Source organism: Emydura macquarii, unplaced genomic scaffold (assembly GCF_026122565.2).
Source record: "Emydura macquarii macquarii isolate MOO-44397 ecotype Brisbane River unplaced genomic scaffold, CSIRO-AGI_Emac_v2 contig_67, whole genome shotgun sequence".
NCBI classification, from domain to species: Eukaryota; Metazoa; Chordata; order Testudines; family Chelidae; genus Emydura; species Emydura macquarii.
Window position 1 is genome coordinate 3,129,701 of NW_027130204.1, and position 25,012 is coordinate 3,154,712.

At 43.5% G+C, this 25,012-nt stretch overlaps 1 protein-coding gene across 15 annotated transcripts in view; it reads left to right on the forward strand.

Moving 5' to 3' along the window:
* The window catches only part of PPP3CB (protein phosphatase 3 catalytic subunit beta), an 83,835-nt gene extending 69,109 nt beyond the window's left edge, over window positions 1-14,726 (forward strand). For 2 of the 15 annotated variants that reach the window (XM_067537976.1, XM_067538003.1), the window contains 2 exons: window positions 4,184-4,213; window positions 5,899-8,091. In XM_067537976.1, coding sequence (XP_067394077.1) covers window positions 4,184-4,213; window positions 5,899-6,077 — 209 coding nt within the window. In that variant the 3' untranslated portion in view covers window positions 6,078-8,091. The other 13 variants (XM_067538020.1, XM_067538030.1, XR_010917983.1 and 10 more) reach the window with 12 other exon arrangements.
* Window positions 14,727-25,012: the final 10,286 nt, after the last annotated feature.

Here is a 25,012-nt window from a genome sequence, read left to right on the forward strand (position 1 = left end):
TTTTTAAAATAACCTTTTAATCGATGTATGATGTCTACAAGTTAAGTTTATATGTTCTATTTATGTATGTGGTTGTTTTGTGAATGTGAATGTTGTCTATAACAACAAATGGCGTATGTTCTTCAATCCATCCAGACTATTCTAAAAGCATATGTTATAGTTTCAGTTTGTATTTTAATTGTTTAGTGGATACTTTACTATGTTTTTTTTTAAATTGAGTCTGTGCTCTAATTTCCTCTCCCTCATTTCCCAGTTTTTCTTCATATTGCATTATAAACATCAGAGAGAGGATCAAACTGACTAGAAAAAAATGTTTTGTTAACATAACACATGCAACATATTACCACTAGAGGAGAAAGCTGGACATTTGGAAAGTATGCAAAAGAGTTTTTTGTGTGTGTGTGGTGTTTTCTTCACTGACTCCAGAATGCTTTATTTCGCTATTCCTTGATGCACTGAATCAATACATTAGCTGTTTCATCCTTGTTTCACTGTTTCAAAATAATCCGATTGTTAACTTCTCTTAAAATATAATATTTTAGTTTTTATTGATCAACATGCACCAATTTTTTTAGATTTTTCTCTTGTACTAACTGTGTTTGCACCTTTTAAACAGAACCTATTAAAGACTTTAAATATAAATGCACAACATTCAGTTTCAAAATTACAACAGGAAAAGTTCTGCAGTAAAACCGTAATAGAACATCACTATTTTACACTTGGTTAAATCATCACAAAATTGGTGAACTCTATATTTCTTGGCAAATATTTATAGTGAAGTTTCATGTTGAAAAACATTTATTTTTATAAAATACAGTACATTTACCAGAATGCTATGAAATATAAATAATTACAGCTAAACTACATTTGAGAAAATAAATTAAACTATATTTGTGATGTATAATCCTTGCTTTTCTATTGTTTTTGTTCACTTGCTAATTCATAAAATTCAGTAATGTTCAATGGGTTTTCCTGTCATTAATGCTAATTAGTGAAATTCTATCATGTTGATAATTGGGAAAAATTGCATCTGAAAGCATGGTCAAGGCTCAATCTGCTTCCACTGTGTAATTTTTTTTTAGTGGGGTGTCTCTGGTTCAAGTGATTTGGGGCTGAAACTTTTTTATCAGCATAGATAAAATGTATCGAGATATATTTGTAAAATTACTAGTTACTATAAGTATAAACACAGATATAAATAAACCAAATTAAGCAGTATTGAATTGAAGCTTCAGAAATGTAAATTTGGACCCAACTTCAGATTTTTCGCAATAAATACCTATAGTCAGAGCTGTTTCATTTTGTGATAAACAAAAAAGGGGCACAATAGTCCATAAAGGGACAACAACAAACTCTGTACTAAATCATTAGAAGAGACTATGATGATAAAAAAAAAAATCTTATCATAATAGTACCCCGTCAAATACTTGTATAGCTACATCTGGAATAATTTGTTCAGGGTTGGCCACTTTAACATGGGAGATGAGCTGATTGTCTGGGAGAGAATGCAGCAAAGGGCACCTAAAATGACACCCAGTCTAAAGTATCTAAATTGTGAGGAAGGGTTAAATAGGTTGATTTTCTTTGCAAAAATAAGAGTCTGATGTGTAACAACATAAATTCTAAGCATCATGAAAGGGGTATAATCAATAAGCATATATTTATGCTGATAAGAGCAGAGGGAATAACCTTAAAATTAGAGTAAATCGGGAATAGCAGCATAACTACATCACACAGAAGAAAGTCAGCATATTAACCATTTGAAAAACACCTGGATTTATTTCTGGAGGAGGGATTGAGTGGAATTGTAGAAGAATTAAAAGCTGTTGGTACTAAGATAACATTTTTAAAGGGCAGATATTTTGGGCCACATTGCCTTTGTCTATTCATAACATTTTTAAGTGAAGTGGAGTTAATCTTCTAATAGTATATTATTTACATAAGCAAATTCAGGTAACTTTAAAATAATTAAGCACGTGAAATAATGATGTTGTAAGATATAGCTTTTCTAGTGCTGTTTATTCAGCGGAATGAAGTTGTCACCATTTATTTGAATAGGAGTTAACATTTTAATTAATCTAGGTCCTGATTCAGCAAGAAATTTAATCACATGCCTAAATTTAAGCTTGTGAGTAGTCCCAGTGAAATCAGGGTTTATTAAGGTTTTCACTTCTCATTTAGAGAATCTGAGTACAAATTCAGTGACAAGAAAAATCTTATAAATTAATTTTTTTTGTGTTGTATTTTAAAAGCAGTTGTATTTTCCAGTCAGTTTATTCCTTTATTCTGCTATTCCTTTATGCCCAATGTAACAAACTGCCTTTCTTATTTCAAATCAATTATATATATCCTGAGATCTCTCTGGAATAATGGTGGAAGTAGAATTAATTAGGTAATAGGTTTTGACAAAATTGGTAATAGGTATGTCTGACAGACTACAAAGGCAAATCAGTTGTCCATGATCTTTTAAGTAAAAGATTGAAAACAAAGGCTTTGTGGGTAGCAAGAAATGATGGGGAGAGGTTTAGTTCTGTATTTATGTGGCAAACTGACAGAATAAAAAGATGAGGGAATTACACTTTTAAAATATTCCTAAAACTAATTTAATTTTTGCTGTTTGAGAACATATTTTTTATCATAAACATAGATAGTAACAGTTCAGACAAGTGGTTATTCGACTTAATCCTGAGTTATCTTCTCTTTGCATTTAAGGACAGGAAGCTTTTTGTAACTCTAAATATAAAGGTTGTAAAAGTACTGTATTATGCAGACAAGGTATTAACATGGATGACTATTTAATAAAAGACATCTGTTTTCCAAAGCAAGACTGTATAAATTAGTTATTTGTACAACACTGTGATTTTAAAGCATAATGTAGTTAATGAATATATCTGTTTTCTATTTATTTTTCTTATTCAAATTATACTTTACTAATTTAAAGAATTCTGAACATCTGTTCTGATCGAATCACAAATTAATCATTTGTTTTGTTTTCCCAAAGTTCACTTTAATACGTCTTCCCTTCCAATTCCATTTTGTTAAGAATCAGTTAAGCAAAGGAGTTGTTAGCACTATATAAACTGTCAGTTGACTGGAGAAACTTCTTTAATACCTGTTTTGGAAGTAGATGGTGGAAGGGAGATGCACAGAATCACTTATGATCATTAGTGAAACTTACTTAATTTTTCACTGTAAAGATTTAGCAACAAGTTGTTTATACAGCAGGGCTGTTACTAATAAAAGATGGCTACGGTCTCGGTAATCTTATTAGGCCTAATAATCTTGCATTAAAGCAGACAACTTTGTAGATTGTATAGCCATATTGTGTACTAAATATGTACTTGAAGAATCCTTAAATATAAAAAGTTACAGCTGTTTCCACAACTACTTAACTTTAGAAACACTAACTGGTCTACTAGATCTTTGAAATGTTGACACTGTAAATTCACCCACCCACCGAAATATGTCAGAGGAGACTTAATATGTTTGTCCAAAGCTCCTCCAGCTATAAACATCTTGGTTGACTTCCCTAAGTATGAATTGCTTTTTGGCAGTTTGTAAAAATGTCTTGCTAGATTTTGTTTGTATGCTCTAATATCTGAATTTCATTTAGTGAATTCAGTTGTCACAGTATCCCTTTTTAGCTCAGAATCCAGTGCTAAAATGCAAATACCAAGTTCAATTTCTGAGTGCAAAAACCATTGTGTCAAACATTAAATAAAAAGATAAAATCAACTTGTACTAAATTATTATTTTGTCTTACTAATAAAACACTGATAGTCTTAACTTTGCTTCTTTTAACATCTTCCTTGGTAAGATGGAGTCCAGTAATGTACTATGGACCATCAAAGAACTAGAACCTAGTTGAAACCAGACTATGCCCCTAACCTTAACAGTATTTAGGATTGTATATTATTCTTTCTTAAAGAAAAAATTGGCCAGTTGTATGCATTTAAGTAGATTAAATTGCATTATACTGGTGTTGTATTTGATAAACTGTCACTTAAGATATAGAATCGCTTCATTTCAATTAAAAAAAAATTTAACTTTCACTGTAAAATATTTTGTAATTGAATCTGGGTTAGGGTGATATATTAAATTGATCATTGTCTTTTCTCCTGTGTGATATTACACTCTTCATCTTTCTCATTCATTTTGCATGCATCTGCTCACTTCTGTACAGCCACAGTAGAGGCAATTGAGGCTGAAAAAGGTATGATCAGAGTCTTTGCCATTGGCAGAGATCTGTGGTGTCTGGGCGGGAATTCAAAAATGTGTGTGTGTGTGTGTGTGTGTGTGTGTGTGTGTGTGTGTGTTGCATTCAACTTGCACAACCAGAGATGAATCAATTGTATTGATTCATCTCTTTTGTATGTAACATTCCTTTCTTGCTTTACAATAATTACTGCCTTTAATAATGTTTCTGAGAAATTGTTTTTTCCCCCAGTTTCTTTACAAAATGTGTAATAGGTTTTTGCTTTTTATTTGTGTAAAGCATGTTGTGATATGTGGTGTTGTGTCTTCAAGACTTTGAAAAATTATGGTGTTGAATTTTGTTTTTTCTGAATTCAACTGCAAATGTGTTTTGAGGTTGGTTTTTTTTGGTGGGGGAGGGGTTTGTTATTTGTGCATGTTTCTTCTGATAAAGTTTATTTTTAGTGGCTTGAAACCTAATCTTTTAATCACTTTCCATAACACATCTGGTAGTGCACGGCATATCATTGCAATGTTCCTATTTTTACTGTGTAATTTTGAAGGTAGTTTGCTGACCAAATCTGTTTATAGTGTGTACACGCGCCTGACAATGAAAGGCATAGCAAATTACAGGGGTTACCAATGTTGCTGTACCAAATATGTTGCTGTATAGGCACCCTTTGTTAATGTTAATGATGTTACCCTAAAATTTTATGGAGTTGTATGTAAATATTCAACTTCAGATTATAGGAGAAGAGCCTTTTCCATACACATTTTGATTTCATATATCACCATGTTAAATGAAGTTAATGACAAACGGCATAGCAATTGGGACACCTGCCTTAGTATGTTTCAAATTTGGTCACAAAACACCATTTAATGACTTTTTTTTTTTTTTTTACATTACCGAAGTCAGATATCCAAAAATGTTATCAAGGGCCAAATTCCACTCACATGTCTATGTCTAAGGGTTCCATTGTAGTCGGGAGACTGCACGCACATCCAACAGAAAATTGTGTTCCAAAGACTTCAGGCTTATCATATGATCAGTCATTTTCACATCTAAATTCAGCTGAGTAAGAAGGCATTTCCTACTTCATTTAAAACGATGTGTAGAAGAGTAATATCTAGTTTCCTGTTTAAAGCAGTGCCAACCTGATGACTTCTAAGACTGTGGTTTTGTCCATTTCAACCAATGATTAGCAAAGAGTTAGAGCCATATCCTGCAGTTTTGCTTGCATGAAAATTGCAAGATCAGGGTGTTGATTTGTATGCAAAATCTGAAGGCTTTATTTTTTTAATACTTTTGCTGCTTTGCCTTCACTGCACTTACTGAGCTGCTTATTGCCATTCCATTGAAGTGAACGGGATGTTAAGATGAGCCTGATACACTCAGCAGCAAAGCAATTGGTGTTAAAGCCAGTCACACCAGGAGTGCTTTAGCAGCAAAGTAGGTTTAAGTACCTTGATTCTTACCTGAAAAATTTGCTATACACTGTTCTGATTGTCACTAGTTGAAATCATGATTGCCATTGAATATTCCAGGAAAGCACATTAGATAAGCTTTTACTAATACAGTTGTAGAGCCATAAAAGTTCCTTTAGTTAATTTCTTAGCTGTCTTTTAAAATAATTTTATTAGAAAAAGTATATGTTTTCAACTTATTTTTCCATTACTGACACAAGAAATTTGCATTTTGTTAAGCAATACGAGGATTCTCTCCGCAACATAAAATCTGCAGTTTTGAAGAGGCAAAAGGTTTGGATAGGATCAATGAGAGAATGCCACCAAGAAAAGATGCTCTTCAGCAAGATGGTATTAATTCTGTAAACGCAACAAATGCCACTGGAAACAATGGGACTGGCAACAACAATGCACAGTGACCACACCAACTTCTGATTTATTCATGTCTTGCCTGAGAATTTCTAGATTACTGCTTTTTGACATGACAGCAGATGAAATAGCCAGGGGGATCAGTCAAACTGACTTCCTGATTTGATCTGGAAAACATATAACTTGATCCCGCTGAAGACAAACCATCATGCTTTTGAGACAACAGCCCCTCTCGATAAGTGATGACCGGAACATCTGTGAGCATGCTTCATATATTTACAGAAATTCCAACACTGATGGCTGAATTTTGAGGAAAAATGTGGGGAAATGATTGGGCTGTTATCACTAAAGCACATGTAGACTAGCATTTTATGCTTATCATCGTCAACATTTTTTAAGTTTACAAAATGGGATTTTCTTTTCAGTAGAGCTAGTTTTTGGTTTTCTTTTTTTCAATCAGACTTTCAGATACAACCCTAAGAGCTACTATTTATTAATGGACATTTGTTTCATGAAGTGTCTTTTAAAAACATATATTTAGAATGGTCTTAAAAAAAAATCTGAGGCTACAAAAACTGTATTTTAAATAAATGGAAAAAATGCCAAAAATCTCGGTCATTCTGTAAAATGCTGACCTCAGGTGTACTCCTTAGATGTTGCTAATTCTGTATTATATTCACTGTATTTTTTAGTTAAGGCTTATCAGAAGATTTCTATGTAGGAATGTTTATTACTTGAACACAGATTTAAAAAAAATATTTAATGTAGAAACTTTTTTGCCCAGCTTTTGAGACTTTCCTCCCACCTTGAATTTAAAAATATATATAATAATTTTAAAGGTATGAAAAATAATGCAATTGTTAATTTTAAGGTACTTTTAATTGAACTTTGTACATTATGTTAAAGTACATTTTGATTCATATCAAGTCTGTAAAGTTTGGCATTGTATTTTGTGTATGCATGTTTTCATTTTGCAGATATTTAATATATAGACCTCTGATGTACAGGAACAACATCTATAGGTTACATAGATGTTATGGGTACTTTTAGTTTATTGTGAGTATTAAAGTTGTTTAAATAGCTAATAATCACTGGGCAGACTGAATAGCTGCAAGCTTTTTATTATTTTTCTTAATTCTGTAAAGGAAACTGAAAATGTTATGGAAATATTTTTGTTTAGGCAGTGCAGTGCATAAGCAATTGTTCTGTTCAGCTGTTAAGGCATTAGTGAAAGTGTAAAATTGAGACTGCATGTTTTTTGATAGCTACAGGAATGCTTGGTTAAACTAAAAATTGAAACCATATGCTGATTTGTTCACAAATAATGAACTGTACTGATTGCCACTGTACTTTGTTATATATTTTGACATTTGCTATCTACCTTTCTTATCCCCTGGAACGCAACTTGAAACTTAAGTCACTAGAGTTCATCTCCCTTTTTGTTTGCCATAAAGTACAATTTGTACTAACCCCTGTCTCAGTTGAAAATGTTATGCATGTTCTGAACTATTCAAGAATTTTATAAACAGTAGCACACAATAAATTTTGTGCATGGGCCGCTGCTCCTAACATTGTGTTTTGGTTTTATTATTTTGAACAGTATTTTCTAAATCATTTTAAATTGGAAGAAAAATGGGCACTTAGTTTAAAGCAATACTTTAATATAATTGAAGCTTAAAAATATTTGTCATCTTGAATTTCTGCTTCCATTTATTTTGCTAAATTTTGTTTAGCGAGTCCTTGCAAACACAATACTTTAATGTAGAGAAAATTCTGAAGTTGACATCCAAACCTACAAGTCCGGGTAATGCTAGGGTTTACTCAAATTTAAAAAAAAAAGCGCTATTCATTATTGTTGCCTTTTGTATTTGCTCAGTGGTTGTGAATGACCATTTTTGATGTCAAGTGGCTTATTTGAGCAGATAATAGGATCAAGTTGAATTTTGCTAGTGTGTTTTTAAGGTAAATAAGAAAATCTGCTAAAAAAGACCACAGTATATTCTGAACTGTAAACCTAGTAAAATAGTGGAGTTGATACACCGTAAAAATATTGAGTTTAATGTTCTGGTTTTATTTTATTTATTTTAGATGCAGTCTAATTGGAAATAGTGATGATCTGTCTGAACAAGAAGACCAAGAGCCAAACAAAGGTAAGTGTTATCAGTAGACAATATTCGTGGGCTATGTAGTCTCTGATATATGACATTGGGAGAGATCAAAATTAGAACCAGGATCATAAGTGTATAAACTTTTAAACTGGAGAATGGTCTACCAGTGCTGCCTTTTTGATGGTGTGAATTGGAAAAATCCACCACTTCTCAGCCAATTATCTATTTAACTGATTGGGTCTCTGTGGCCAGTTTTGAGAAGTTTGTGCTCTCTCTCTCTCTCTCTCTCTCTCTCTCTCTCTCTCTCTCTCTCTCTGAGTGAAAAAGAAATATAATTAAAACCTCATACTTTCCTTTAATAGAACCCCAAGGCTTATATGATCACAGCATGTGTGAAGAGCAACACCAAAGCCTAATGTAATTTGAAAACCTTAAAAGCCTGTTAAGAATAGACATGGTTTATTGAGATACTTTTTGCCTGAATCTCAACTTTCGTGGTTCAGTTCTTTACTAGAATATCATTAGGTAGTGAAAATCTGCCCCTGGGCAGGTAACTGTGTGGTTCAAGTGCTTGCTCATGTCATTTCCGTGTAGGTGTGTGCATGCCACATATACAGTCATCGGAAGTTTTTTTCCTAGCGGTACTTATCAGGTTGGCTTAGGTGCCCAGTGGAGTTGTGCCACTATGTATAATGGGCCCTGCCAACCCACTGCTTCTTCAGTTCCTTTTTACTGCCCATGATGGTCGTTGGAACTACTCTTCTCTCTTGCTTCATCAAGCGTTCCCCTAATGTCTTGATCATAGATACCTGTAAATAGTTAGATTAGTTTTTAGTTGTTAAGTTTCAACTTAGTGCCCCTTCCCCCCTTTCTCTCCCCATCCGCCAGGGAGTGCCTTGAAACCAAAGGTTTAAACTGGGTGGGTCCTGCCATAAGTCTTTGCCTAAGGGCTACCCTCACAAGTCCAGTCTGAAGTGCCTGGGTGAATCCCACCAAACAGACTGGTGCAGAATTTGCAAAGGTTTCCTGCCTGAGAACCAAGAAGGAGAGGAGGTTCAGGCTGAAGCAACTTCTCATGGAGGCAGCTCTCCTCCCCCAGCAGGACAGTCGGACCGTAACACCTTGGTGTGGAGTGCACCTCCCTCAGTTAGGAAGCTGACGACACTGAAAAAGAGCTTGGCATCCAAAGACTCCCGACACCATCTCTCACTGGCACCGGAGTCAACCCAGCACTGGTGCTGTGCAAGAGACACACAAAAACTGATATAGAAGGGATCGCCCACGGTGTGATCAGTGTTGAAAGACAGTAACGGTGTGCATGCTGGACAGGGGCACCAGACACCCATCCCATCAGAGGCAGCACCGTTGATTCCGGGCCCACAGAAGGGTATGTCAAGTACGATGCCCATGGACTCCCCTGCAAGGGAGAGTCAAGTGGAGGAGTTGGATCTCCATTCCACTCTGGAGACGTTTGAGGCAGCCAGAGATCTGATAGCCATGACGGCACAGCAGTCTCCCACCTAGCCAGAGAGAGCACTTATTGTAAGACATCCAGAACTGCAGAGCAGCACGGTGCCATCTAGCTGTCTGCCTGCAAACCAGCTAAAATGTGGCATTTTGTCTTCTCTGTGGCACCACTGTCCAACACAGTCCTGTTCAGTACCTGTTAGGGCTCCCCTGCCCTGTCCCCTCTCAATTCCCAAACACAGTTTGCCGTAAAGCAACACTCCAGAGTCCAATTTTCAGGCACTCTACAAAGGATTTTTTGGGGGTTACACTGACAAGCTTAAAACCATAACTGTATCTCCAAGCCCTTCATACCAGTCAGGCTTATTTTTTTTATACACCAATAGTTTCCTTTCCCCCTATCCTAGTTCTGTGTGCACATAGAACTCCCTCTTTCCCTGACCATAGTTCTGTACATGGACAAAACCCCCTCCTCCTCCTTCTTGATACTCATAATTATACCTGAGGCCACTCCCCCCTCCTTTTAATATATGGCCCTATTCCATTTTGGGGGGGTCTGGGTCTGGGGGCTTTGGTACAGTCCCTTTTGTACTCCATGGGAGGGGCAGGGAGTGGGGTCACATCTTGGTCATGGTCAGTTTATGGCCCTGTGTTTTTCTTTTTAACACTCCCATCACTTCCCTTACTTTTCCAGCCAGATGCTTGGTCTTGCTCTGGTGGCAGTCTTGAAGAGGAATCAGAGCTTTCCCTCATTTGTGCATTCATATATCACACCTTCACTATGTCTTGAAACATTTTAACTGTATCCCTTATCTTTTCCACGGTAATGAAGAAAAAACCCATCTAATTGCGGACAGACAAAAGGAACACACTCTTTGTTCTTTGCTAACGTGTATCTCAGAGACTTTAGCTTTCAGGGATGCACGTAGGTCCCGAATATCATCTCAGGCATAAATACTTATACCCTAACAGTCCCCACATTCAGACTCGAGGTCATCTGACTCAGCGACAGAGTCCCACACCTCCTGGCATGGCCAGCACCGATCGAAAAGGCACTGGCACGAACAGGAGATGGGACAAGTCCCTCTTATGGGATCCTGACTAGTGCAGTGGCAGATGCCTGTGCAATGGCCCTTTTGGACATCTTGGGCATACCACCAGGCCCAAGGGACCTTCTTGAGAGGTCCCCAGTCCCTCGCCTTGGAAGGACGAGCTCCCCCACCACCTGGAGACCGATTGTCACTACATGGTACCGAGGCAGAGACAGAGAAGCAGGGATTGGCACCGGGGATGTCCCTGGCACTGAACTTGACATCCCCATGCAGGAAGATTTTGCAATTCTGAAAGTCAGGAGGGTCAGACGCTGCCCAAGGCATACTTGTCTTTATCTCCAGATGAGGCAGTGGTAGGGACATCAACTGCTCCATCCCCCATGGACAACAGGGCCCATCAGGAGTTGATGCAGAGCATGGCTCAGAACCTGGGGCTCCGAGTTGATGGACCCCATAGTGGACCTTCTAGCGCCAGAGGGCCCCTCAACAGTGGCTCTACCCCTTATGAGGACCATCCAGGCCACCACTAAACCATGTGGCAGCTGCCTGCTGTATCCCACTTACAGTTAAGGGGATACAAAGAAAATACTTCGCCCTGTCTAAAAGCCATGAGTACCTTTTTATTCATCTGCAGCCAGGGTCACTGGTAGTATTGGCCACGAATGAGAAAGCAAGGCAGGGACAACAGGGTCCTTCCCCTAAATCCAAGGAATCGAAGCTGGACCTTTTCAGTAGGAAGGTCTGTCCTACCGGGGGACTCCAGCTTTGAATCATGAACCAGCAAATGATTCTGAGCTACTATAACTTCAATTCATGTGACACATATTGAAGTTCAAGGAACTGCTCCCAACTGACTCCAAGATGGAGTTTGCAGCGGTTGTACGGGAGGCAAGGCAGTAGCTAGGACCGCACTACAGACTGGCCTGGATGTGGTGGATTCGGCCGCAAGAACAATGTCTTCGGCGATTGCCATGAGAAGGCACTCATGGCTGCAGGTGTTGGGCCTCCCTCCAGATGTTCAACAGATGATTCGGGACTTGCCTTTCGAAGGCTCGGGATTATTCTCTGAGCAAGCATACAGATTGTTTAGCATAAATAGTTAATACACATTTCATAACTTAAATTAATATCGACACTAAAAATCATGGACTGATGAGAGAGACTGGATTTACGGCTTATTATAATAGTCTCTAACCCACTAACAAGCCTCCTCAGCTGCCTTTTTTCCCCTCTCTCCCTTCCCTCACACCCATGACTGAGAGGTGTTAATGGGCCACCTTGCCTTGAATGCTCCCTGGAAATACTGCTTATCATAAACAATCTGTTCCCTCTTGTATTTAGCCATGAAACTCTGGATATGTCAACACGGGCATAAAAGCCCGGTGGCACGGCCGTGGCTAGCCCGGGTCAGCTGATTCTTGGGCTTACAGTGCTCAGGGAGCATGGCTGATAATTGCTGTGCAGACATTCAGGCTCCAGCACGAGCCTGAACATCTATACAGCAATTTATCAACACTGTAACCCAAGTCAGAGAGTCAGCTGACTCAGGCCAGCCACAGGTTTTTATGCCCTTGTAGACATGTTCACAGAGTACATTTCCCACGCATGAAGAAGAGCTCTGTGTAAGTCTGAAAGCTTGGCTTTGTCATGGACAAAAGTTGGTTCCAATAAAAGATATTACCTCACCCACCTTGTCTCTTGTCATCTCCATACATGATCTTAAGGACGAGGGAGGTTTTTTGTTTGTTTTTGAAATTCTCCTGTTTATATTGCGGATGAAAATCTGAACTCCAGCACCATTCAGTAACATACCTGGGGCATTACTGCTCCTGCTACCAGAAAACATCCAGATTTGGCCCTGTCTGAATGTTATCTATTGCCAGACTTCTGTAGAACAGGTGTGAAAAAAACACAGCTGAATTTCAGCGCCTGATGGTGCTTAGGCATTGTGGGAGCAGGTTTGAAAAACCTGCTCAGTCAAGTAGAGAGAGGCTGAATGTTATTGTCTATTCCTGAGAAACGTCTAGTTCTAGGAATACACCCAACTCTGTCCTGGTGCCCCAGGGCAGTTTTCCAAAGTAAAGACGTAGCCTGAATCTAACAAATCAGGGAAAATAAGTTTCCAGGGAGTAGGAACCTTCCCTTCAGCTCATTCCACCAAAGGTATAGAGGATATGTGAAATCTTTTCTAAAAAATCACATTCCAACTCAGTCTTATTTCCCTGTACAGAGGTTCTCAAATATTTTCTTCTGGGACCCCCTTTGAAAATATTTCAGGCTGTGATGAACCACCCCCCGCCCCAATGCTGTCCCACCCTTACTTCTGTGCTGCTGCTAGGGGAGGCACTGCCTTCAAAGCACCTGGCCAGCAGCCACTACTCTATAGCTGTTAGTCTGCATGGGACTGACAGCTGCAACTACAGCATGTGCAGGGGCTGACAGCTCGTGACCCCCCCTGTAATTACCTTGTGACCCCCAGTGTGAGAACCCCTGCCAGGATACTGCAAACTTCTCTAATAATGCAAAAGGAGAAGGTAGAAGAGTTAACCATGGTTCAGGAGATGACACACAACAATGCCAGTCACATTTAAAAAGCCACAGATCTTGAAGCCCCAACAATGATGTCAAGCATGAATTACATCTTCAGCAGAGACTTCTCTGCCTTCATTAAATATTTATGATGCTTTTAAACCTGAGACATGTCTTGTCTTGATACAGGGAGAGGGGAAACTACTACCTTTTTGTAGGAGCCATACACCACTTCAGTTAAGGGAATTACTGCAAATGACATTTTGTTGAAAATCTTATCTTCCCTTTGCAGAGTTTGACTATAAGACTCTGAATCCACAACATGTAGAAATCCTGAAAGTGAATTTCCAGCTCTCCTATGATTGTTCATCCAAGAGGCTGATGTAGAAAAATTTAGACCTGACTGAAGATGTCATGTGCATTTTGAGCACCTTCTGAATTACATATTGATGAGTTCCAGAGGGGTAGCCGTGTTAGTCTGTATTTAGCAAAACCGCGAGAGTTCTGTGGCACCTTAAAGACTAACACATTTATTTGGGCATAAGCTTTCGTGGGCAGAAACCCACTTCGTCGGATGCATGAAGACGAAGTGGGTTTCTGCCCACGAAAGCTTATGCCCAAATAAATGTGTTAGTCTTTAAGGTGCCACAGAAGTCTCGTGGTTTTTCTGAATTAGTGTTTCCTGGACACTCACCAGCCCTTTTCTCCTATCAAAAACAAAGAATTAAAACCAAACTATTATCGTCCTGTAAATCTTTCACACACTCACTCCACCAGGAATACTTAACTAGTCAAAATAATCAAGAATCAGTGGACAGTTTCCTGCAAATTGTTGGATTTTAACACCATCATGAAAAAAGCACCAACAAAAACTCTTCATGTAAAAGATTGATACATTGGCTAATTATTTCGCCTTTTCTTTTGTCTCTGTGACTGACAGTGCCTGGGGACCCCTGAAGGAGGGGAGGTGTTGGTGCAACTCCTGTCCTGTGCAGGCTCTGAAGTGTCGTGCATTGCCTCTGGCTGCCTACCACACCACTGCTGGAGAGATCTTCTAGTGCGATGGGGCCCAACCGCCCACCTGGGCTGAGCAGGAGGCTGTCCTGAAGCCTCTCTGGGCATGGCAGAACTTCAGAACAGTAGCACTGGGCAGTAAGACGGCCTGGCAGCCTCTATAGGCGTGTCTGGGCCCCATAAACAGTTTTACTGCACAATCCAGTAGTCGGGAAGCCCTTCTGGGTGTGACCGGGCTCAGCAAAACAGCAGTGCTGAGCAACACTGCAGTCCTGAGGCTCCTCTGGGCATGGTGGAACCTGACGAAACAGCAGTGGCGAGCAGACAGCGGTCCTGAAGCCTCTCTGGGTATGGCAGGGCTCAGCAAACGAGTAGTGCAGAGTAGTCAGCAGTCCTGAAGCCCCTCTGGGCGTGGCAGGGCTCAGCAAAAGAGTTCTTCTGGCAGGCTCTGGGAGTGAGACTCTCTCCTCTATTGTCCTGCCCTGCTGTGGGGCCTCTGCTGGCCTTTTAACCCCTGCTTCCTGCCAAGGAGAGTGTAGTGTGCATGACGGGGAGGGGTCTTTCTGGCCCCTGAAGGAGCTGAGGGCTCCCCTTCTAGTGGGTGGGGCAGATTCACCCTGTCACACACCCTTCCCGTCAGGTGGCTTGCCAGGGCTTCTCACAGGGAGTCTGAGGCCCCCCCTTCCCTGGAGAAGAAGTCTGCATTGCAGTGTTCTTTCCCTGCCCTGTGGGATGTCATTATGTCAGACAGCAGTAAAGGCAGGTACCATCTTATAATAAATAAATAAATAATAAATCTTATAAAACAATGGTGTCTTTCATTGCTTGCAACCACTTTAGTGGTGCATGGTCAGTTATCGGGCAGAAAGGGTTTGCCTAGAGGTGGTAATGGAGGGCGTCCACCACCCACTTCAAAGCAGTGCTTCTTTTTTGATCACGGAATATGCAACCTCACGGGGGAATAGCTTACGGCTCAGGTACACCACTGGGTGTTTCTCCCTGCCACACTCCTGTGACAACACGGCCCATAGCCCTACCCTCACCCCGAGACATCTGGAGGATGAACTCCTTTGAGAAATCGGGGTGGATGAGGACTGATTCTCAATTCAGGCATCCCTGTAAGGCTCGGAAGGCCTCCTCACACTCGCAGGACCAGATGATCTTCCTAGGGCTGGCTTTGCAATGAGTAGTGCTTTCCAGGCTTGCAATGCCTTCAGGAGATTCACGTGGTAGACGTGGGTGGCCCTATGTTTCCCCAACTGGTGCACCTCATAATCTATTTCCCCTACATGCCAAACCACCTCAAAGGGGCCCTGCCATTAAGGCCCCACCACATCTATCCTCACCCTCTCAAATGGTATCTCCAGCAAGGGGAGAGGTATTAACGGGGCTTTCTGGGGTCTCTTCTTATCCATCAGTTGGCATTTGGGACATGAGGCACAGTAGTCTTTGACCTTGGTGTGCACCCCTGGCCAGTAAAACTGGTGGATCACCCTGTCCACGGTCTTCTGCCTTCCCAAATGTCCTCCACATGGCACTGTGTGTGCAAGGTGGAGGACCTGTTGCCTGTGCTTCCGCGGGACTAGGAGTTGGGTTAGGGTCTCGCCTATCTGCAGGTCCTTGGCTAGCCTATACAACTTTTCCTCCCTCATCTCAAAATGGTGCCAGAGCCTACAAAATGCAGGATCTACTTCCTTCCATCTATTCGGGCTAGTTGTTCATAAGGGCGACTCAATGTGAGGTCATCCTGCTGATCCACAATAAAGTCCTCCCCCTGCATCAGTGTGCCCCAATCCACACACACACACACTGGTTCCGTCCTTACTGCTTTGGTTGCTGCCCCAATGGCAAATCCTATCCCAGTGGCCAGTATGGGCTCCGTTGGCAACGCGTGCCCACCAGGGCTCATGGACAGGGTGGTCCCACTCAGGGCCATTGGAAGGCATGGCACCTCCACCAACCCCCCCTCGTAGAGGGGCTCTATCATAGGGGCAGAGACGCTGGCCCTCGAGGACACACCTGGAGCACAACAGGAGGACCCTGAGACAGCTGGGGCTATGTTGTCCTTTTCTCCTGATGAGGCGGTAGTGGGCATGACTATAGAACCAAAGCAGGACAACTATAAGTCGCATCAGGATCTTCTGAGATGGATGGCTCAATACCTTGGTCTGAAGGTCGAGGAGATAGAAGAATCGACCTTAGCACTGGTGGACATTCTGGCACCTTTGAGTCAAGCAAGGATCGTTCTTACCTTTGAGCAAGGCAGTCTCGCCGACCCATCAAGGTGTTGGGGCAAACACCCGCCTCTCTCCAACCCACAGCTAAGTGGGTTGAGAGGAAAAGCTTCTTACCTCCTAAGGGGTGTGAATACTTATACACATCCTCCACCCAGTTTCTTTATTGTTGCCGCGGCCAATGAGAGAGAGAGAGACAGGGCCCAACAAGGGCCGTGACCAAAGATGAAAGAAGTCAAGAAACTGGACCTGCTGGACAGGAAGATCTACTGTACAGGAGGCCTCCATCTGAGGATTTGAACTCATCAGGCCCTCTTGAGTAGATACGACTTGAATTCTTAGGTGACGTCCAAATTTAAAGAGCTCCTACTAAATGAATCCAGAATCCGAATTTGGGGCACTGACCGATGGGGGCAGAGTGATAACTAAGGCGTCACTTCAGGCACTTCAGATGCTGTGGAAGCTGCAGCTCATGCCATGGCAACGGCAGTAGTTATACATTGCGGTTCATGGCTACGGTCATTGGGTCTGCCTCAAGAAGTCCAGAAGACCATTTAGGACCTTCCGTTTAAAGGGAAATCACTATTCTCAGAACAAACGGACGCGCGCCTCCATAGTCTGAAGGACTCATGCACAACTTTAAAATGTGTGGGGCTTCGGACTCCGGTGCCTTCTATGAAACATTTTAAACCCAAACCCTTGGGCCGCTTTTACTCATCTCAACACCAGCATAGACAGGACTTTAGCAGAGGGCACAATGGGCTTCCGGAAGATACAACCCCATACCTCTTTTACAGCCTCCACATCCGTGCCCATGAGACAGGCCCCAGGACAGAGGCAGACCTTTTGAAGATGCACCCGAGGACGGCGCACCAGTCAGTATTCTGGATACAACCCCTGTGTTTGGGGATCGCTTGTCCCACTTTTACTGTGCCTGGGCCAGCATCACCGCAGACAAGCAGGCACTCCACACGGTGAAAGTGGGATATACCCTCCAATTCCTCCCCCTTCCCATCCCTCTTCAGGGACCCTTCTCATGAGAGACTTCTGTCACCGGAGGCACAGTCTCTCCTAAGAGCAGAAGTTGTGGAGGAGGCTCCTGCAAGCTTCAGAGGCACAGGTTTTTATTCCCTCTACTTCCTAATCCCAGAGTCAAATGGGGATCTCAGACCTATCCAGACCTGCCGAATCTGAACAGATCTGTGAAGAAGCTGAAGTTCTGCATGGTCTCACTGGCTTCAATCATCCCCTCCCTGGATCCAGGGGCCTGGTATGCTGCCCTCAACTTAAAGGACGCATACTTTCAGGGCCATAGGAAATACCTGCGCTTTGTAACAATTGCCACTACCAGTTCACAATACCACCCTTCGGCCTATCTGCAGCCCCAAGGGTCTTCACAAAGTTCATGTCAGTGGTGGCAGCCTTCTTCAGGAAAGCAGGAATTCAGATTTTCCCATACCTGGACGACTGGCTTATCAGGGGATAGTCCAAACAACTAGTGGAGGGAACACATGGCCTTCATTCAGTCCCATGTCAAATTCCTAGGTCTTCTGGTGAACGAGTGAATATTGGCCTTTGCACCAACATAAAGGATAGAGTTTATAGGAGTGGTGTTCAATGCTACTCAATCCAGGGCCTCACTCCCAGAGAGCATTTAAAAGCCATGGTGGCCCTTATCCATGGTCTCAGGACATATCCTATGACCTCAGTGAGAGTCTGTCTCAAACTCCTGGGCCACATGGACACTTGTACATATGTGGTGCAACACGCTCGCCTCAGAATGAGGCCTTTCCAAATGTGGCTGGCAGCAGTGTATGTGGTGAGCAGGGACTCATTGGACAAGATAGTGACAATCCAAATTACGGTTATCCACTCCTGCCTGTGGTGGGTGGACCCAGTCATGATGTGCAGTGGGGTTCCCTTTACAAGACCCAGCCCGTTGATGTCTCTGGTGACCGACGCTTTGGATATGGGTTGGGGAGCGCATCTAGGGTCCCTCAAGACTCAAGGCTGATGATCAGTGGAGGAGTTATCCCTTCATATCAATATCAGAGAGCCGCGGGCAGTACACCTGGCTTGCCAGGCCTTCCAACTCACTCTGCCAGGGAAGTGCATTTTAGTTCTCACAGACCATACCATGGCAATGTTCAAGCAGGGGGGCACCTGTTCATCACCCCATGCCAGGAAGTGATGAACCTGTGGGAGTTTTGTATAGCCCAGTCTGTTCCTGGAAGCCTTCTACCTTCCAGGCTCTGACAACACTGTGGCAGATCATCTGAGCAGGTCATTTGTCAGCTGTCACGAATGCTCAATTCAACCAGACGTTTTGAATGCGGTTTTCCTGAGGTGGGGATTTCCCTAGGCGGACTCGTTCACGACCAAGTTCAACAAGAAATGTCCCCAGTTTTGCTTATACCTGGAGCACGACCAAGGCTCCCTCTTGGATGCCTTTTTCCTATCATGGAAAGGGAAGTTGCTATGTGCTTTTCCCGCTACAGCGTTGATCCACAGAGTATTACTCAAGGCCAGAAGGGACAAGGCCCAGATGATCATCATAGCTCCAGAATGGGCGCATCAACATTTGTTCATAATGCTGGTGAGCCTCTTGGTGGACGATCCTGTCAGGCCACCACTGTGTCCAGACCTGATCTCTCAAGATCATGGACGCTTTCTCCACCTGAACCTCACGTCCCTCCACTTGACGGTGTGGAAGCTCTGTGGTTGAGCAAATTGGAGTGAGCGTGTTCATTGAATGTTCAAACAGTCATCCTTCTTTGAGTGATGGTCCCTATGTGGATTCCATCATGGGTACGCATGTGCACCATGCGCCAGGGCCAAAACTGTTGAAAGCAGTGTCTGTTGACCCACGTACATTCCTTGTATTGCCCACGTGGTGTGTCCGAGGTCTTGTATGTCTGCGCGGGTCGATGCCCCCTCAGTTTCCTCTTACTGCTACATGGCTAGAGTTGGAACATTTTCTTCTCTTCAGACCTGAGTAGCAAGTAAACATTTTCATTATTAGCAGTAGAATAGTTAGTAAATCGTTAGTTAATCATTAGCAGATCGTTAGTGAGTTGATTAAAAAAAAAAGTTAGATCGAGATCTAAGTTAGTTTGTCCCCACCCCCTGTTCATTTGGGGGACTATGCCAAAGCAGGCGGGCTTCAAGAGTTGCGCCTTGGGCCTGCGGTCCTTCTCAGTAAACGATGAACATTCGCACTGCTTATATTTTTGGGGGGAATGTCACATTGTGTCACAGTTCTCCATCTGCTCCTTCCCGCTCAGAACAAGAGAAGCGAGACAATTCAGACTTAGAAAATTCCTTATGGAGGAAGCCATGCGTCCGCATGCCCACCAAGAGGTGGCACCTATGGACCCCCCGGAGCGCCCACCCACACCGGCGTCGCCAACCATATTGGTACAGACGGAGCTATTAACACCATTGAAGTTACATAAGAAGAAACGCTCATGGACACAAGAGTGGATCCACAAGAGGGACCACCTCTAAATGCTGCGTTCCCTCCCCGAGCCATGACCAGCCAGGCGAGTTGTTGTGGGTGGATTCAGCGACCTCAGTGCCCAAAAGAGCTAAAGTGGACAAGAAAACAAAACATGTTGTCAGCCTGTCCATATCTGAAGCCCCTATGGAATATGTATCATCCATGAGTCCAACAGACCCGGTACCTCACACTCCGCAACGGCTATCCGCTTTGATTTCCACAGCGGAACTCTCTAGACCTGTGGAGGGGTCAGCTTACAAGGACCTCCATGATAACATATGGCCACCATCTCTGGCTGCTGAACTGCTTCTGTTGCATCCACATCCCGTGTGAACATATCTTATAGTTCCACTGGTACTGCCGGGTCCACAACCACAGATGGTTCCGCAACCTCGGCTGACAATACACCTACTACAAGCTCCACAACCTCCACTGGTTCTACATGTACAAATGGCAGCACCACTACTGGAGCCATTGGAATCTGACTGGTTGTCTGAACCAGAGCACCATTTCTCCCCACAACACAGCCCAAGATGGCATTATGCATCCTCACAAATGCCAGCACAGCAGCAATGGTTTACATATCTGCAGGACTTTTATGCAAGCTTGGATAGACCCCACTTGCAAGGGTGGGACCCTTATTATGACTGGGCAACAATTTCTCACCCTCATCAGTATATACCACACCATCGGTATCTGAGGAATACACAGATGCATCAGTACCATTCGTTCCATTGGGACCGATGGATCCACCCCCCCATGGGAGCTTGTTGTTGCCGGATGATGCCAGTATTTCACCATCTGCATTGCCACTGGATGATCAGGGCAAATATCAGGAACTGCTACAGCGCATGCTGACAACCCTAAAACTAACAGCGGAAGACGTCATAGGATGAATTCCTAGACCTTCTTCAACCATCAGGCCCAGCTAGGATAGCGCTACTGATCCATAAGGTCATCTTACTGTCAGCGCAGGTGATCTGGAACACCCCAGCCTCCTGTGTGCCAACACCCAAAGGGGCCGAATGCAGATATCTGGTACTGGCCAAGAATGCAGATTTCGTTTTTATGCACCCACTGCCTAACTGGTGGTTCAAGCTGCGGTACAGCGGGCCAGCCAACAATGCCCTAAAGCCACCTCTCCAGACCAAGCTGTGAAAAAGTTAGATCTTGTTGGTCGCAAGGTATACTCTTCGGCAGGCCTTCAATTTCATATAGCAAGCTACCAAGCCATGCTGGCAAAATATGAATTCCAGTCTTACTCTAGACTAGCGGAGTTTCAGATCTTGCTGCCAGAGGACAAATGTGTAGACTTTAAAGCCTTAGTAGAGGAAGGCAAGTTGATCTCCAAAGTTGCCCTCTAGGCAGCAGTTGATGCAGCGTTTACAGCGGCACAATCCCTTGCATCAGAACTTAGATCCTACGATGTGACTCTTAGCTACAGACCTCCAGGATTTCCAAAGGAAGTCCAAATGACACTGGAAGATTTACCATTTGATAATAAGTTGTTTAGTGACAAGACAGATGAATCTGTTCCCTGAAGGACTCCTGGGCCACTCTTCGATCGCTGGGCCTGTATACCCCTGGCCCTATCAGATTCCAACATCAACAAGCTTACCGGTCTCGATATCAACCAAGGCCCAATTATCAGGCCTATCAACCCTACCCTCCATGACCTCAGGAGCAACAATGCTGATGGCCTTACATGCTCAATTCAGAGGCCATATTGCACGTTTTTACAACGAATGGAGCAAGATTACCACTGACCAATGGGTGCAAGACATTGTACAACAAGGCTATCCATAGAGTTCCGAACCTTCACGCCCCACCGCCCACCACGAGCAACCAGGGCGGATGCCAGCAAATCTACCTTCTATACCAGGAGACTCTAACATTACTCGAAAAGGGAGTGATAGAATGAGTTCCCTCCCAATACAGGAACCGTGGGTTCTACTCCTCCTACTTCCTCATTCCAAAGAAAGGGGGAGATCTCAGACCTGTTCTGGACTTATGGGCGCTCAACACATTCTACAAATTCCGCTTTCGGATGGTAATGATACTGCAGGTCACCCTCTTCCTCAATCAAGGAGCCTGGTTCGTGGTTCTCGTTATGGAAGGCGCATATTTTCATATAGACATCCAGCCAGCCCACCGCAAATAACTCTGCTTCCAAGTCAGGCTATCTCATTATCAGTTCGGCGTTCTCCCCTTTATGATAGCTACGGCACTGTGAGTGTTCACAAAAGTCTTTGCCGTCATGGCATCTTACATGAGACGATGAGGCCATTCTCTGTTTCCTTACCTAGCTGACTGGTTACTGGTAGTATCATCACGCCAATGCTTACTAGTAACTGTCCAAATCTATCCAAATCTGTTAGCTGAACTCAGCATTTGTATCAACAAGGACAAGTTCACACTTGTTTCTACCAGAACCCTCATGTTCGTTGGAGCCACGCTAGACTTGGGTAAGGCGGGTGTTCCTGCCCAAAGACCGCTACACTGCCCTCACGAACATTATTGCAGGGGTGCAACGTCACCCCCACACATACGTTCAACACTGCGTATCCCTCCTGGGACACATGGCAGCATCTACTTGGATTACACTGTATGCCCAACTCCACATGCGCTGCCTACAACATTAGTTACGGTCGATTTATGACCTGAACAAGGACCACTGTGGCAAATGGGTTTCCCTTCTGCCAACCCAAACCAGACATGATCCTAATGACGGATGTGTCTCTAGTGGGTTGGGGGGCCCACGTACAGGGCAACACATCTCAAGGACTTTGGTCCCCCAGAGAGGTGAGGATGCATATCAACATCCTAGAAATGAGAGCGGTTTGATGTGCATGCAATGCCCGCCTTCCCCTACTTCAGGACAAACATGTCCAGCTCCTGTCAGACAACATGTTGACAGTATACTATGTAAACAAGCAAGGTGGAGCTAAATCCCTATCCCTATGCCAGAAAGCAATCCACCTATGGAACTGGTGCATGAGGCACAATATAACATTACAAGCGACACACTTGCTGGGAACAGACAGTGTCCTTTTGGATGAGCTCAGTTGCTCCTTCCATCGCTCCCACGAATGGGAACTCCACGACCCCATTCTCTAGATTATTATCTGACAGTGGGGAACCCCCAAATGGGACCTCTTTGCCTCAGCAACAAACAACAAACTTCCCTTCTTCTGCTCCAGGGGTGCCTTGGGACAGGGGTCACAGGGCGACACCTTTCTCATTCTATGGATGCCAGACCTCCAGTATGCCTTTCTTCCCCTTCTGCTCATTCCTTGGGTACTCAACAAACTGAAACAAGATTGGGTGTAGATCATCTTGGTCCAGACAGCATTGGTACTCAGACCCACAGCACCTGTTGACCCACCCTGCAATACCTCTTCCCCTCATACCGAAATTACTTACCTAACAGAGCGGCTGCATCCAGAACCCCAACCCAGCACCACTCCACCTCTCAGCTTGGTATTTGAATGGGGCTCACAGGTAGATAATGCCTGCTCCTCCCCAGTGCAGTGGGTACTCACATACAGCCACCATCCCATGATCAGGGCTTCTTCCAGGCCAAATGGAGACCTTGTACTCAGTAGGCTTCAGATAGCCATCATCCCTTATCAGCCATGAGCATTCCAACTGTCCTAAACTACCACCTCTTCCTACAACAGCTAGGGCTTTCGCATTCCTCTATAAAAATTCACCTAGCGGCCATTAGCGCTTTCCTCCCACCTGTGGAGGGTTCCTCTGGTTTTTAGTCATCAAACTGTCGCTAGGTTTATGAAAGGTTTACTTAATTTGTTCCCAACCATCAGGGACTCCACTGCAGCATGGGACCTGAACCTTGTCCTTTCCACATTTACTAAGCTGCCCTTTGAACCCTTCTGCCTTTCCATTTCTCTCTGTGAAGGCAGTCTTTCTTGTGGCTATTACCTCAGCTTGACGCATTAGTGAACTATGGGCTTTGATTGCAGACCCTCCTTTTACCATCTTTCACAGGGACAAAATATCACTGAGGCTTCACCCCAAATTTCTCCCTAAAGTAGCCTCCCACTTTCACCTCCACCAAGTTATTCACCTTCCTGTTTTTTACCCTAAGCCACATTCCTCCACCACGGAGAGGACCCTACACTCCCTCAATGTCAGATGGGTGCTAGCCTTTTACTTACAATGCACTTGCCCCTTCAGACCCTCCCCAAAACTCTTTGTGGTGATAGCAGACCGCTGCAAGGGACATGCAGTCTCTTCCCCACGTATCTCCCACTGGATCCTTCATTGCATAAAGGAATGCTACTCACTCTGTCAAGTTCAGCCTCCACCTCATATCAGAGCATACTCCACAAGAGCACAGGCAACCACAACGGCCTTCCTCGTTGACATCCCATGGCAAAATAATTGCAAAGCAGTAACTTGGACTTTCATACGCGTTCATGGCTCCCTACACTTTGACTAATACCGCCTTTAAATGCGCCAGTGGACACTGCAGTCCTACAAACTCTGGCATCTATGGAGCCCTAGCCTGCCTCCATACTGGTTACTGCTCACTATGTTCCCACGATGGAATCCACATAGGGACCATCACTCGAAGAAGAAGGGGAGGTTACTTACTTTGACTGATGGTTCTTCAAGATGTGTGGTCCCTGTCTGGATTCTAATCCCACCCCCTGGCTCCTCTGCTCAGGGCTTGATGCCTGGATGTAAGAGGTAACTGAGGGTGCATCGAACCATGCAGACATATAAGACCTTGGATGCACCATGTGGGCAATGTGAGGCGTGTATGCGGGTCGACAGACATTGCTTTCAACAGTTCCGGCTCCGGCACATGGCGTGCATGCATACCCACAATGGAATCCAGATAGGGACCACACATCTCGAAGAACCATCAGTTATGGTAAGTAACCTCCCCTTCTAGGTAGCAGGAAGCAATCAACTGGAACAGCATACCTGGTGAAGTGGAAGAGGTTTACACTATGATCAGCATGCAAATGTGTTCCACCTGCCAAAATGCCTCTTCCCCTCATTCTGAACTACCTGCTCCAACTGAAGTCGGAAGGTCTCGCGTGCTCATCCATA